A 12,733-nucleotide genomic window follows, 5' to 3' on the forward strand; every position below is an offset into this window, starting at 1 on the left:
CTAAGAGCTACTGTGCCGTGTTCAACACGCTTTAAGTAATGCCTCCTTCAGACATCAGCAGTGACTGTGAAAATATACTCTTGGCTGTGTCAGCTTCAAGCAGCAGTGATTGCTAATTCTCGTTGCCATTCTTCTTCAAGAACATCTAAGTGGAAAAATTAATGAGGACTGCTTTGCATCTGATAGTTTTTCTGCTTTCTTATCTTAACATTTAAATATTTTCTTGAAGCTCTGGTGTCGCATTAAAATCAAGTTAGGAATGGAATGGACAGGATAAGTGTCATGATGGAAGGAGACGGGTTTCCTAAATGACATGTGCAGAGTTATATCAAATAGTGAATAAAGATACCAAGTTGTAATCTTTCTTTGGTTGGTCTGTGTGAAATTTAAGGGCTGAATAACTTCATATGGTATCACAGTGATCCAAATTGGTCAGACTGGGATAACAATTCTCACTGAAATCTGAAATGTGACTGGGAAGTTCTGCTCACCCGACTGCACTCCCAATAAACTGAAGAACGATGATGCAGGATTGTTGTGAAAAGTTAAATTTTCCAAATTCTGTAATTTTAACATGCATTTCATTTTGCTGCAAAGCACCATTTGAAAATGTCTCCCACTGGAAATAATTGAAGCTTTTTAAAAATTCTTTAAACCTTTAATAAAAGGTTTTTTAATAATTTTAAACCTTTCTAGAATGTTGTTTGTCAAAGATTTAAATATCCTTTATGCTTATTAGAAGTATCTTTTCCTATTCTGATTTGGACTGAAAACTAATTTTGATGTCTCATTTTTCCAATGAGATAAGAAGTCACTTTTTTGATAAGCTGTTTTATATTAAATATTTCTTCTTCAATTCATCTGATTTTTGTGCAGTAAACTTGGGTTTGATGCCCTCAATAATATTTTAGTAATAAAAAAAACCCCACAACAACAAATAACTAGATATACCACACAAAGTAAGGGCCAAATGCCATACTGTGCCTAAGACTTAGAACATTTTTTATTTTGCCTTCAATTGACATACACACTTCTTTCTCATGAGGTGCTTAATATGAATTTAAAACTTATTTTGTGCTGCAAAGCTTGGAAGGTTTAAATATGTACCTCCAGCCTGCTGCTTGAAGTGCATTAGAAAATAGTTGAGTATTTTTACACTTATTAGTTTGCATTAGGAAAACACAACAAACTACAGTGACAGAGCTGTGCTTACAAGATACTTAGGCTAAGTCTGACTTTCTTCACCAGCAACATCAGGCATGTTATTTCTTGTGGATTGAAGAAATAATGAAGACAACAATTACCAAAAAATTTATACCAGCTGATTTAATAACTACAGCTCATAGTGTGTGTCCCAAAAAATTCCCTTCTGTTTCATGTGGATTGCTATAATAATGTCATTTTGTAAGGAAATACTGCAATACTGTTAAGTAATACAAAATTGTATTTATACCATTTTAGTAACAGTGGTAGAAAGAGGGGACGTTGTTTCACTGACTTCTGAAATGTGCAACTATAAGGAGTTACTGAGAGGCTTCTTGACCTTCTCTCAGTTCAAATTTGTAAGGAGGGTGTTGTTAAGGCAAATTAAGAGATGTGCTGCATTCCAGTCTTGCAGTTTAGATTAAAGGTTCTCAGGCTTTACTTTAAACTAGGAGTTTGTACAGGTTTTTATTTCTTCAGTGAGAATCAGACCAAAGTTTACACTCTGCAAAGCTGGGCTAACAGTTCAACTGCTTTAAAGCTTAATTAAAGTTTGTGGGGTGCTTTGTTCTTTTCTTTTTTTTTTTTTTTTAAATGAGACTTTTAAAACGGTGTTCATTGATAGTGAGTAGTACTAGACTTACAATCCTGAAAGTGAAATTACTTTATTAACCATAGAATATTAAAGAAGGAATGCCCATATGTGCTTCCTCATACTTTACTGACAATGTGTCTCAGTACTTGCCTTATCTTAAGGAGAAAGAGCACTTAGTTCTTCAGTCCCTGTTCTTCTGCTGAATCTTTAATAGTAGCTCTAGGAGCAATTAGTTTTCCAGCAAGCATATCAATAAGAAACCTGAGGGACAGATACTAAGTTACAGCTACACTAGAAATTAAGTGCATTTGTGCACAGGTGCAATCAGTGAATATCACTGCTGCTGCATAGGCTCCTGAGATGTTAGAAGTGTTCAAAGTGTTCCTACTGTGCTACTAGAATCAAATTCAACATTAGGCAGTTAATATGCATGTGTACATATATTAAAAAAAAAAACCAAACAACAAGCAGGCAGCCCGCTCCACAACTCTGGAGATAATTGTGATGCTTTTTTATGTGAAGTTATGGCATCTTTATAACATCTTTACCAAAAATTAGATGTCCTGAGTTTAGTGTTTCTCTTCAGTCTGAGAGAAGTATGGGTTCTCAAACTTAAATCTGCCTTCTCAGCTTTCTGTGATAGCTGTACTTCATAAAATATAAATATTTAAGGCACTGTAGATCCTTTCTGTACAGCTGTTAGTTATGAACCAAATTAAAAGCCAGTATTTCCTTTGTGGTTGTATTACTTATGACAACATAATTGCTGAAGGAAATACGGATTTAGTTTTGCTCAGCTTAATTCTGTTTCGGTGCAACTGGCTCAATGCACTGCGAGTGGTTAGTGGTGCTTGGTACTAAATTTGGTCATAGCAGGAACTTTTATAGAAAGAACCTTTGTGGGAGTAGGGCAGCATGCGACTTGTATATCAGTATAAAATTTTATGTTTTAATAGCTCACAATTTCTGTACTTCACTCCAGTGACTCCGGCCGTGGGAGCAGCCTGTTAGACAGAGCGATTGCTGACAGACGACAGCTTAATACAATTACATTACCAGATTTCAGTGATCCTGAAACAGGTAAGAACTACATTTGAACAATGAAATAGGTAAAATTGTATGGCCATAGCTAGATTTGGCATTAGTTTTTTTAGTTTATTTTGGAAAATGAAGTTATATTTTCATTGTTGTCATATAAGAAGAAATAGACATTGTGTGACATTTGATTTTTTCTTTTTTTTTTTTTATGAAGTGTTTTCTGGCCATGTTCTCTGTAAATATCTGTAGTATGGATCTTGCTGAGCTTAGGGGTATTTTGTTAAACAAGGGCTAAAAACTAGTATGCTGAACTAGCCTATTTGCCCAAGTCCTGTGCTTTTCAGTCTGTTCGGTACTTGCCCATTTTTGTTTAAAAGGTAAATCAGAAAAATTTCAGAGAACATTTAATCTCAGAAAAATTGAAGACATTGTTGCTAATTAAATCAATTAAAATATCCAATATATGTTAAAATGTGGGTGGGTAGGCTTATTGTAGACATAGTTGACATTATAAGCAAAATTTATTCATTATAAATTGTATATACTGTGTTATTTTTACATACATACAAAAAGTTGTAATGCACACGTGCACCACATAAAAGTTAAGATTGTTACATGTCAGTAAATACTGACAATATGTAATTTCCTTTATTGATATATTGTTATCATAATGCAAACTAATATACCTTAAAAGTTATACAGTCAGAAAGCATGTGAGCCATGCATTCTGTGAAGATTTCAGAAGGTATTTTGTAACTTTTACAGTATCTTACTTGTGTTCTAAATATTGAGAGTTTTTTCTTTTCTGGGTTTTATATGAAAATCGTAGCGTGTTTTTCCTGACACCTTTCAGGAGTGTATTTCTGCTTAATCACACTTTGACACAAACAGCTTATAGAAGAGCTTGCCAGCCTATGAATATGAGTACATTTGACCCATAAATTAAGATACATTGAAGTGTGTAATGTGTGTCTTTGTTCATTATCAGAATTGTGCAGTACAGATAAATCCAATTTAGATATTTAACTTCCGAAAGTTAAAGTTGGATTGAATGACCACTCAGTTTTGAATTTAAAATAAAGTAAAAGTGTTCTGTGCTTACTATAATGCAAACAGTTATGATTACAAAGATCAGGTCACCTGATTTCAAAGAATTGCAATACGATATGGCATAATGTAGCTTGGTGCCCCTAATGTGGAATCTTATGTCTCCTTGTATTTGTATAATTAAAATGGGGAAGATGACATTATATCATTCTGTGGTGACCATTCTATATTGTAGTCTAGCTCATTGTTTCATTTTTAAGAACATATCTAGATTTTATAGGTTTCATTTACATATATAGATAGACATAGCTATAGATAAGATTTTTTGCCTTCAAAACAGTGCTTTTTGGGGATGGGTGTTGTAAAAGGTTTCTTTGTGGTTAGTTGAGATTTTTTCTTTGTTATTTTTCCAATGGGGAAATACAGCTTTTGATCTACACCCCCAGGGTGTCCTATTTTATATCTGCTACACTTGAGAGCAGAGTGAATTGGTGCATTTTAAAGACTGCAGATTTGTCAATACTTTTAAGTAAAGATGAACCCTCATCCAAAACTGTGAGCTTTTCAAGAAGCTTGCACCAGATTCAAATCATGCAGACAATATCTTGATTGGAAAACAGGATCTCTGCATACATTCTGATTTTTCTGGCAGGTCCAAACTGTCTTTTTTTCTGAATCTCAACTGTGTTGCCAGAACTTTACAGTCAAGGAGAAGAAGATGGGAAATTAAAATTATGGGGTCCCTTTTTGATTATTTATCTTATAAAGTTAATGGTGGAGGATGAGTGGGTGTCCTTTTTTTGGTTTGTTTTTTAAATTGGGAGTTGGAGTTGTTTTTGTTTGTTGATGGTTTTTTCCAGTTGTTCATTTTAGCAGAAAAAACCTGGTTGCAATATCAGTACTCAATTTCTGGCAAGGACTAGAGCTCTATCTGCTCTCTCTCTGTAATAATATATATAAAAAAGCTCCACATCCAGGATTTGTCCAGAATTCTTCATCCAGAATATTATATAAAAATGCAGGAATTAAAAGGTTATATATAAGAATGAAAGAAATGAAGCTTGTCATACTGTTTGAGAAAGCTTGAGCAGACTGTCAGTAACATATTGTTCACAATACATAGATGATAGAAACAATGGATGATCAGGATGTTAAGACCTTTATAGGGTTGAAAGAGCTCATCTGCAAATTCTGTGGATCCACAGTGTTTAGAAATGCAGAAGGAATTTGACAAGTAAATAAATGTTAAAATGCAAGAAAGTTATTACTGAAAATCCTCTTAGGATGAAAATGTTTGCTTCCCTCCTTGTTTCACAGTGTAATGTTACCTTGTGTATATGTGTGTATACATGCAAACATTTAGAAATTTTCCCCTTCCTAACTTTGCTTACCGTCTATGATGATGATCCTATTTGCCTGTCTAGCCCTGAATTCAGTCAATCTAAATACCAAGAAATGAGAGCTAAAATTCAAATCCGAAGTCTTATATACTTGAAATTTAATTTTTAAAATCCATCAAAAAATCTAGGTTTAAATTATTTTTCTTTAGTGTATAAATTAAGCAGAAGTTGACATCTAAAAAAAAGATATTAAAAAACTGCTTTATATAGAGGTCTTACCAATACCATAATGATTAAGTGATTCAAGTTAAAATTTGTGTAACCCTTGCATATCAAAAGAGTGTATTGTGGGTTTCTTACAAGGCTAGTCTGTTGATTCTAGTGCCAAATTTACTTTAAGTTTGCCCTCTGTTTCAACTGGCTTGCCATGAGTGGCACCCATCCATGCTTGTATATGTTGATGAAGGAAATAAATATAGAGGGGGGGAAAAATAGTTTTGATTAATCAATCACTGAAGTAAAATCTCATAGGGAGACAGACACATTTCGTATCCAAAAGCAGATATGTATATGCAAACCACTAGAGACTCATTAGCTGTTTGGTTAAGAGAAGTTGCATTCAATCTTTTAAAAAACGGATTATTCGATTTCGTTGGAGTCCACTGAGTTTATCATAGGAAGAAAGAATATTACTTTAGACTTTAGTCTTTATTTCTCCTTTAATTTATTTTTAAAATTTATGCATTAGAATATAGTGAAAAAAATCTTTAATTTACTTTTGTACTCTGGTATGGAAGGAGAGTACATATAAGTAAAGGGGTATTTTTTGTTGTTGTTGCTCTCAGAAGTGATATTTATTTTATGTAGAAGTCATTTCCATCTTACTGAATAGTGACACAAATGCTTTGCATTTTTGGCATCTGTTAGTCCATTAAACCCTGTTGAATCTTTTTTCTTTCCTGCCCTCTCCACATCCCTTTATCATTCTTTTTGTTTCGCTTTTTAGCCTCTGATACTTCCTCATCTTCTCTCTCAAGAACAGAGTCTCCTCTCCAACTGTTTGTATCTTCTCATCTTCCTCATCCTCATCCTAAACCAGATATCTTTGTCTGGCCCCATGCAGCCTCTCCACACTGTGACCAAGTTCCTGAGCCCCGTACACCTACTCGCTGTAAATTGGCTTTCTATTCCTGATGGGCATGTTTGTGCTGTATTTTTCTGATAATCTTGATAACTGATAAACTGTGTTTAAACAGATTATGTTTCAACAGAGTGTCAATGAAATCTGGCCTTTCAGCTGCTTTTCATACAAACTGTACAGCAATGCTGCCAGAGTAGTTCAGTTCGGCAGGTTAAAACAACAGAGGTTTTCAGGCATTTCTTTTTAACTCCTTTTAATTTCTGTTAAATTATCCTTCATTCATACCTTTATAAGTAACACTTTTTTGTCACTGAATTTACTATAATCCAATCTTAAGAATTCATTTTGACACCTAATCTTTAAACTGATATCACATCAAAGATATTGATTCCTAACAAAATATAGAAAATAAATCTTTGCATATTAGCAAAAGTCACTTGTTAAAATAGCTGACATAAGACCAGAGTTTTGAAAACACTAGCTCGCTCATATGTAAACCTGTAACTGGAAGTTAAGGAAAGCACTTCCTTCAGACTCCAGGAAATCTGTGTCCTACAGAAGTGAAGTCTGACTTTCTTGAAGTATTTGAATAGCTGATTGACTGCTATTACAGGTTTGGGCATCGTTGAGTTGAACTTGCTCAGAGCGACTCTTATATATACAGTACATCCCAGTTAGCATTAATTGGCTCGTCCTTGTTCTTTCAAAGCTACAAGTTAGCAAGAACCTACTCAAGACTGAAGGCAAACTGAAAGAATGCTGAAGCCAAAGCACAGATTCCATTATGTGAACTCCAAATTTTCCATTTCCAAGCTACTGTATCCTCAGGGAAAAGAGCTTCCACCGTACGCATGAGAAGTAGCAGAACTATGAAAAAAAAAAAAAAAAGATATTGGAGTCCTTTGTATAGTGTCAATAACTATTGAAAGTTAAAGCTGTCTGAGTAAGGAGTGGATTCCCTAGATGCTTACAGTATGTTAGGCTGAAAATCTCATGTTCTTTATCTTGCTCAATTCTTTTTTTGTTTTCTGTGAAAGAAGCTTAAGGCATTTTCTATCATTGACTTCACTTCCAATTTCTGTTGAGCAGGAACGTGATTTTAGAGGTGTAGCATCTTACTTAATTTTTTGTTTCTTGAAATCCTGTAAACCTGATTTTGCAGTTTGAAGATTATCAGAAATCCTCTGGCTTTCTTGGAGTTTTTGGCTTATATACATACATATAACATTTTTTTTTCTTCTTACTTTGTATTTTAATTTGTGGTTTGATTTGTCCAAAGGCAATCCATCAGATGCTTACTTTCATGGTTTTTACTCCCTTTTTTCGGTTTGTAAGTAGTATTCACTGTGCATTTCTATTAATTTCTCAAGGACTAAAATCACCTTTTCCTTTACCACAAAACGTAGATGTTTTGTCCATCAGTAGTGGAAGCTTGATAGTGTGTAAAACAAGGCTGATGCTCTTTGCCCATTCAGTCACCCCAAGGGCTGTAACCTTATGAGATCTGAATGCACTCAACTAACACTTGCATTTAATAATTAAAGAGGCAGTATTCATTTCTAGAGGACTGCAAATAAAGATATATTAGGAAGGTCTTGTGTAACATAATGGCCAGCTGCCAGTATGTTGTATTAAAGAAGATTTTATGCCACTGCTGTTCCTAAAGGAGTATGTTAATCCAGAATGCAACATTGCAACTATTGTCATGAGTTATAATAAACTATTACTTTATTTTGTGGTACAAATTTTGCTTGTAGAATAAAGGAAGAGTACACTTTGAAATAATGAAATTTCGAAAGCGAGCTAAATAAGAGAGAATGAAGAATATAGATCAATAAAAATAACTGCTGCTTTAATCATGATGTTAAATAATATTCTTTTTCTTCAACCAGTTAACTTATAAAGCTGTGTGCTTAGCTTTGAATAGTAGATTATATTTTTTTTCATCAGTTGCTTTACCTTTTCATAAATTTTTATGGGGTAGTACAAGACCAATTTGGTGAAGGACACCAATTTGACTAAGCACAGAAAATCTTTTTTAAAGTGTTGAGAGGATGCTTATAAAGTGATGCTGTCCATACCTGACTGCTATCACCTCCACACACAACTTTGCAGCAAAACATAACCTAGCTTTGTAATTTGTGATTGTGAAAGGTGTCTCAGACTTTTAAGGAGTTTTAAAGGAAAAAATTTTTAATTTTGGCTAAACCTACCAGTCTGTCTTATTAAATGCATCACTTGGGTGATGTATTAGTCCTGCAGAAGGTACTGCCTCTTTATATCAAGCAATTGCTTTTCTTAGCATAGAGTTCTCTGTGTGTCACATCACTAATGTTCTTACTGCCAGCTGTGTGCATGTAAAGTTGAAAGTCGTGGGGTTTTTCCTCTTTTCTCCTGCATGAGCATTGAAGTTAAAGTATTTTTTTTCTAAATGTAAGTGTTGAAATGTTGAAAACGTGATGAATGTAAAACTGTTGAGTAATATTCTCTGTTATGACAAAAAAATAAATCCTGCCATAGTGTTGGTGCGAATATGTTCCATGAAGGATGACAGTCCAGTCTTTTACTCATTTTCAGAAGGAAAATTGGATGTACATAGCAAAGTGATTTTGTTTTTCTCCAAGCTTGCATTCCAGCTAGGTGCTGTTAGAGTCCACATATTAGTTTATGTCCATCAGGCTACATCGTGAAGAATTTATGAGGAAATGACCAAGAAAAGAACTGAAGAAGTCATAACATGTTCATTTACATAGGGTGACTTATAAATGTTATTTAATAGATGGGTTCATGTAGACTCTCCTGTAACATTTAAGAAAAGCCTGAAGAGACTAAATTGAATGCTTTATTCACAAAATTGTACTGTACGTGTGACTTGGAAGAAAAAGGTTTCTGTGAGATGACTTAACTTTTTGGTTTAAATTGTGTTTGTTCAAGGCTGTTGGTAGGTTTTCTATTTAAGATGTAGTTGAAGCATTGAATCTGTAACATGGTTGCTGCAGACCGTGTGTTAGTATGGTGAGTAGAAACTGTAAATTCTGGAAAAGTGCCATTATAGGAAACCTGAGTGGGAAGTTATTGCATTTTTATTTAGGAACATTTTCACATGGTTTAGACCTTCTGTCACATTTTGCAGTGTGCAGTGTGATTGTGACTCCAGATGTTAACCAATAAGTTATCTCGGTTTGTCAGAGCATAGTGCTGATAACACCAAGGTCATGGGATTGATCCCTGTATGGGCCCTTCACTTAAGAGTTAGACTCAATAATCCATGTGGGTCGCTTCCAACTCAGAATATTCTGTAATTTAAAGTAACTTAATTAGTGAATTCTAGATCTTGCAAAGACAGTTCCTGTTTCACACTTGACCTTTTTTAGTATAAACAAGCTTCAGAACAAAACTAACTAACTAAAAGTGAGTAGCCAGAATCTAATAATAATGGCCAGTCTTTGCGAGCGAAGATCCGGGGAAGGTCTTTCCACCTTCCAGCCTGCGCATTGGATTTTTTAGGTGAGACACAGTGTGCGCGGAACTGAGCCCACCCTTTAATCCTAAGGTTCATCTGCCGGGGCCAAGCGAGCTTGGACAGTGGCAGCGAGGTCCTCAGGACGTAGGTGGGTTGCCTTTTTAAGGGCTAACGAGCCCCACCTGCCCGGGAGTGGCCCTGACCGGGAATCGAACCCGGGCCTTGGCGGTGACAGCGCCGCGCCCTTACCACTAGACCACCAGGGGCTCCTATATTATTATAGCCAGAATCTATTTCAGTGATATAATACTTTTCCAGGCCTCATGCTTTTCTGTCTCAAAATAAACGCTTTTTGCTTCTCATGGTATTTTGAGGGAATTTTTTCTTGATTCTGAAGTGTCATGCTATAACAGCAGGTATAGAAGTTGTCTAGAAGAGGACAGATATTTGTGTGCATGAAAGTTGTGGTAAAATTTTAAATCAGAAATTGCTGCTACTCTATCTGAGCATTTCAAGGAAGCTACAACAGTGAATCGTAACACTGAAAGTGAGGATATGTTTGTGTTTGGCTCAGACCAGTGAAAGCGAAGTGCAGATATGACTGGGAAGAGAGAGCAGAGCTTACAGTAAAACTATCAGGGAGCCACCAAATAAGTAACTGGTGGTGTAGGAACTGTGAGGCCTCAAGCAGACTTCAAGATGACTTTAGGACCTACACTTCACTCTCGGTTTCTCACAAACCACTTTGTATCTTTACCAGTTGTAGTTGAAATTACTGTGTGTTTTAGAATTGTAATGTAAATATAAAAATCTGAACCTGGGTATCCTGGGCTAGAACAAGGAATAAAGAATTCAGATAAGTTAGTTCTAGTAAGAAAAGGCAGGAATAAAATTTGAAGGAAGGCAGGAAAAAGCTTTTTAGTACAGAAGATCTTTAAATGATTTTTGTTGTCTGCAGAATGGAAGTTTACGAAGTGTGTTTTAACAGAAGGAGCCAGAAATGAGTTAGATGACAGCTAATTGTAGCTATATTAAAGAAGTATTTAGTATGGGTTAGAGTCATCATCATGAGTGCAATGTACCTAAAAGATGCCTGACTGGACAGTGTCAAGAAAAAAAAAAAAGGGAAAAAAAAGGTTATAGCAAATATGTAAATGTATGATAAAGTATGCAGTGGCTGTGCCGATTAGATATGCAAGGCTGTACTGGAAGTTATCCCTCCTTCTTTTGAAAACTGTAGCCCTGTCCTTGCTATCTCTCTTCACCAATGCAAGGAGGATTATCAAAGAAACAAAACCAAATAAAAAAAAGTACAGTTATCAATGGTCTTCGCTGTTTTGCGACATCCTTGAGTTCACTACATTTTAAATAAGACTGAAGTGTGAAGGATTTCAAGGGCTGGAATTCCCAAACAGCCTCGCAAAAGTTTGCACCAGGTTTCTTTGAAGGCTGCTTAACATTGTTCTTCAAACTTGAACCCCAAGAATCCACTTGTTTGCAATATTGTTTAAATTTAGTTGATTATACTGAATAATCTACAGCCTGAGTTTCTAAAAGTCTAGAAGACTTAGAATCATAGAATCAGATGGGTTGGAAAGGACCTCTGAGATCATCAAGTCCAACCTTTGATCCAGTACCACCACAGTTACTACCCTATGGCACTGAGTGCCACATCCAGCCTCATCTTAAAAACCTCCAGGGATGGTGAATCCACCGTCTCCCTGGGCAGCCCATTCCAATACCTGATTAACCTCTCTGTAAAGAATTTCTTCCTAATATCCAACCTAAACCTCCCCTGGCAGAGCTTGTCTTACCGATAGTTGCCTGGGAAAAGAGACCGACCCCCACCTGGCTACAGCCTCCTTTCAGGGAGTTGTAGAGAGTGATGAGGTCTCCCCTGAGCCACCTCCTCTCCAGACTAAACAACCCTAACTAACTAAACCCCTCAGCCTCTCCTTATAGGACTTGTACTCGAGTCCCTTCACCAGCCTGGTTGCTCTTCTCTGGACCTGCTCCAGCACCTCAATATCCTTCCTGAACTGAGGGGCCCAGAACTGGACACAGCACTCCAGGTGTGGCCTCACCAGCGCTGAGTACAGGGGAAGGATCACTTCCCTGCTCCTGCTGGCCACACTGTTCCTGTACAGACCAGGATGCCATTGACCTTCTTGGCCACCTGGGCACACTGCTGGCTCGTGTTCAGCTTCCTGTCGATCCAGACTTTCTGCCTGGCTGTGTATATGTGTATATTTTCGTCAGACAGCTAATTGCTGCAATATATTAAGGATTACCTCTTTCCTAAGCAGGAAATATAAACAATTTGAATAATACCACTTAAAAAATTTTTTTCTAAGAAGATATTTTAAGTTTTTTTCCTTTTTTTTTTTTTTTTTGTGTCATTTAGTATAAAATCCAGGGTAGGAAGCACTCAGTATCCACTCTGTTTTAATTTTAATATAGGTGGCACTGAGACTCATAAGAATTTTATCACAGTATAGGGGTTTTTTATTAATAAATTGATGTACAAAAAGTTTTAATAATATATTACCATATGTGCTTTTTGTTTAATTACTAGAGGCTTAAAATCTAGTAGCACCTTTTGGATATGAAATTACTTGTGGCCTGGCTAGCAGCCAGAGTCCTTGCTTTAAATAATAGAAAGTATAGGCCCTTTTTAATACTAAATTGCATACTTGCTTTTCAGAAGGGATTAGATAATCTCCTTTGTGTCAATGAATTGCACCTTTTCTTTACAAATTGTTCTGGAGAGGCAAGAAGCCTCTTTCACTGTTAATCCCCTGAAGGGTAAGAAGTGACAGTCTGCAGTGAGGTGCATTTACAGAAATGGCTGTCAGACAAAAAAAAGGGTTGCTGATGACTCGTGCTTATTTATGATATCCTTGCTA

General features: G+C 35.9%; 1 protein-coding gene across 1 annotated transcript in view; it reads left to right on the top strand.

The window, feature by feature from the left end:
* Positions 1–12,733, top strand: part of TTC7B (tetratricopeptide repeat domain 7B) — a 136,155-nt gene that overhangs the window by 86,132 nt on the left and 37,290 nt on the right. The window contains 1 exon segment of the mRNA XM_050335350.1: positions 2,781–2,878. Within this exon segment, the coding sequence (XP_050191307.1) occupies positions 2,781–2,878 (98 nt within the window).

Source organism: Myiozetetes cayanensis, unplaced genomic scaffold, assembly GCF_022539395.1.
Source record: "Myiozetetes cayanensis isolate MyiCay16 unplaced genomic scaffold, myiCay2020 scf6-25, whole genome shotgun sequence".
NCBI classification, from domain to species: Eukaryota; Metazoa; Chordata; class Aves; order Passeriformes; family Tyrannidae; genus Myiozetetes; species Myiozetetes cayanensis.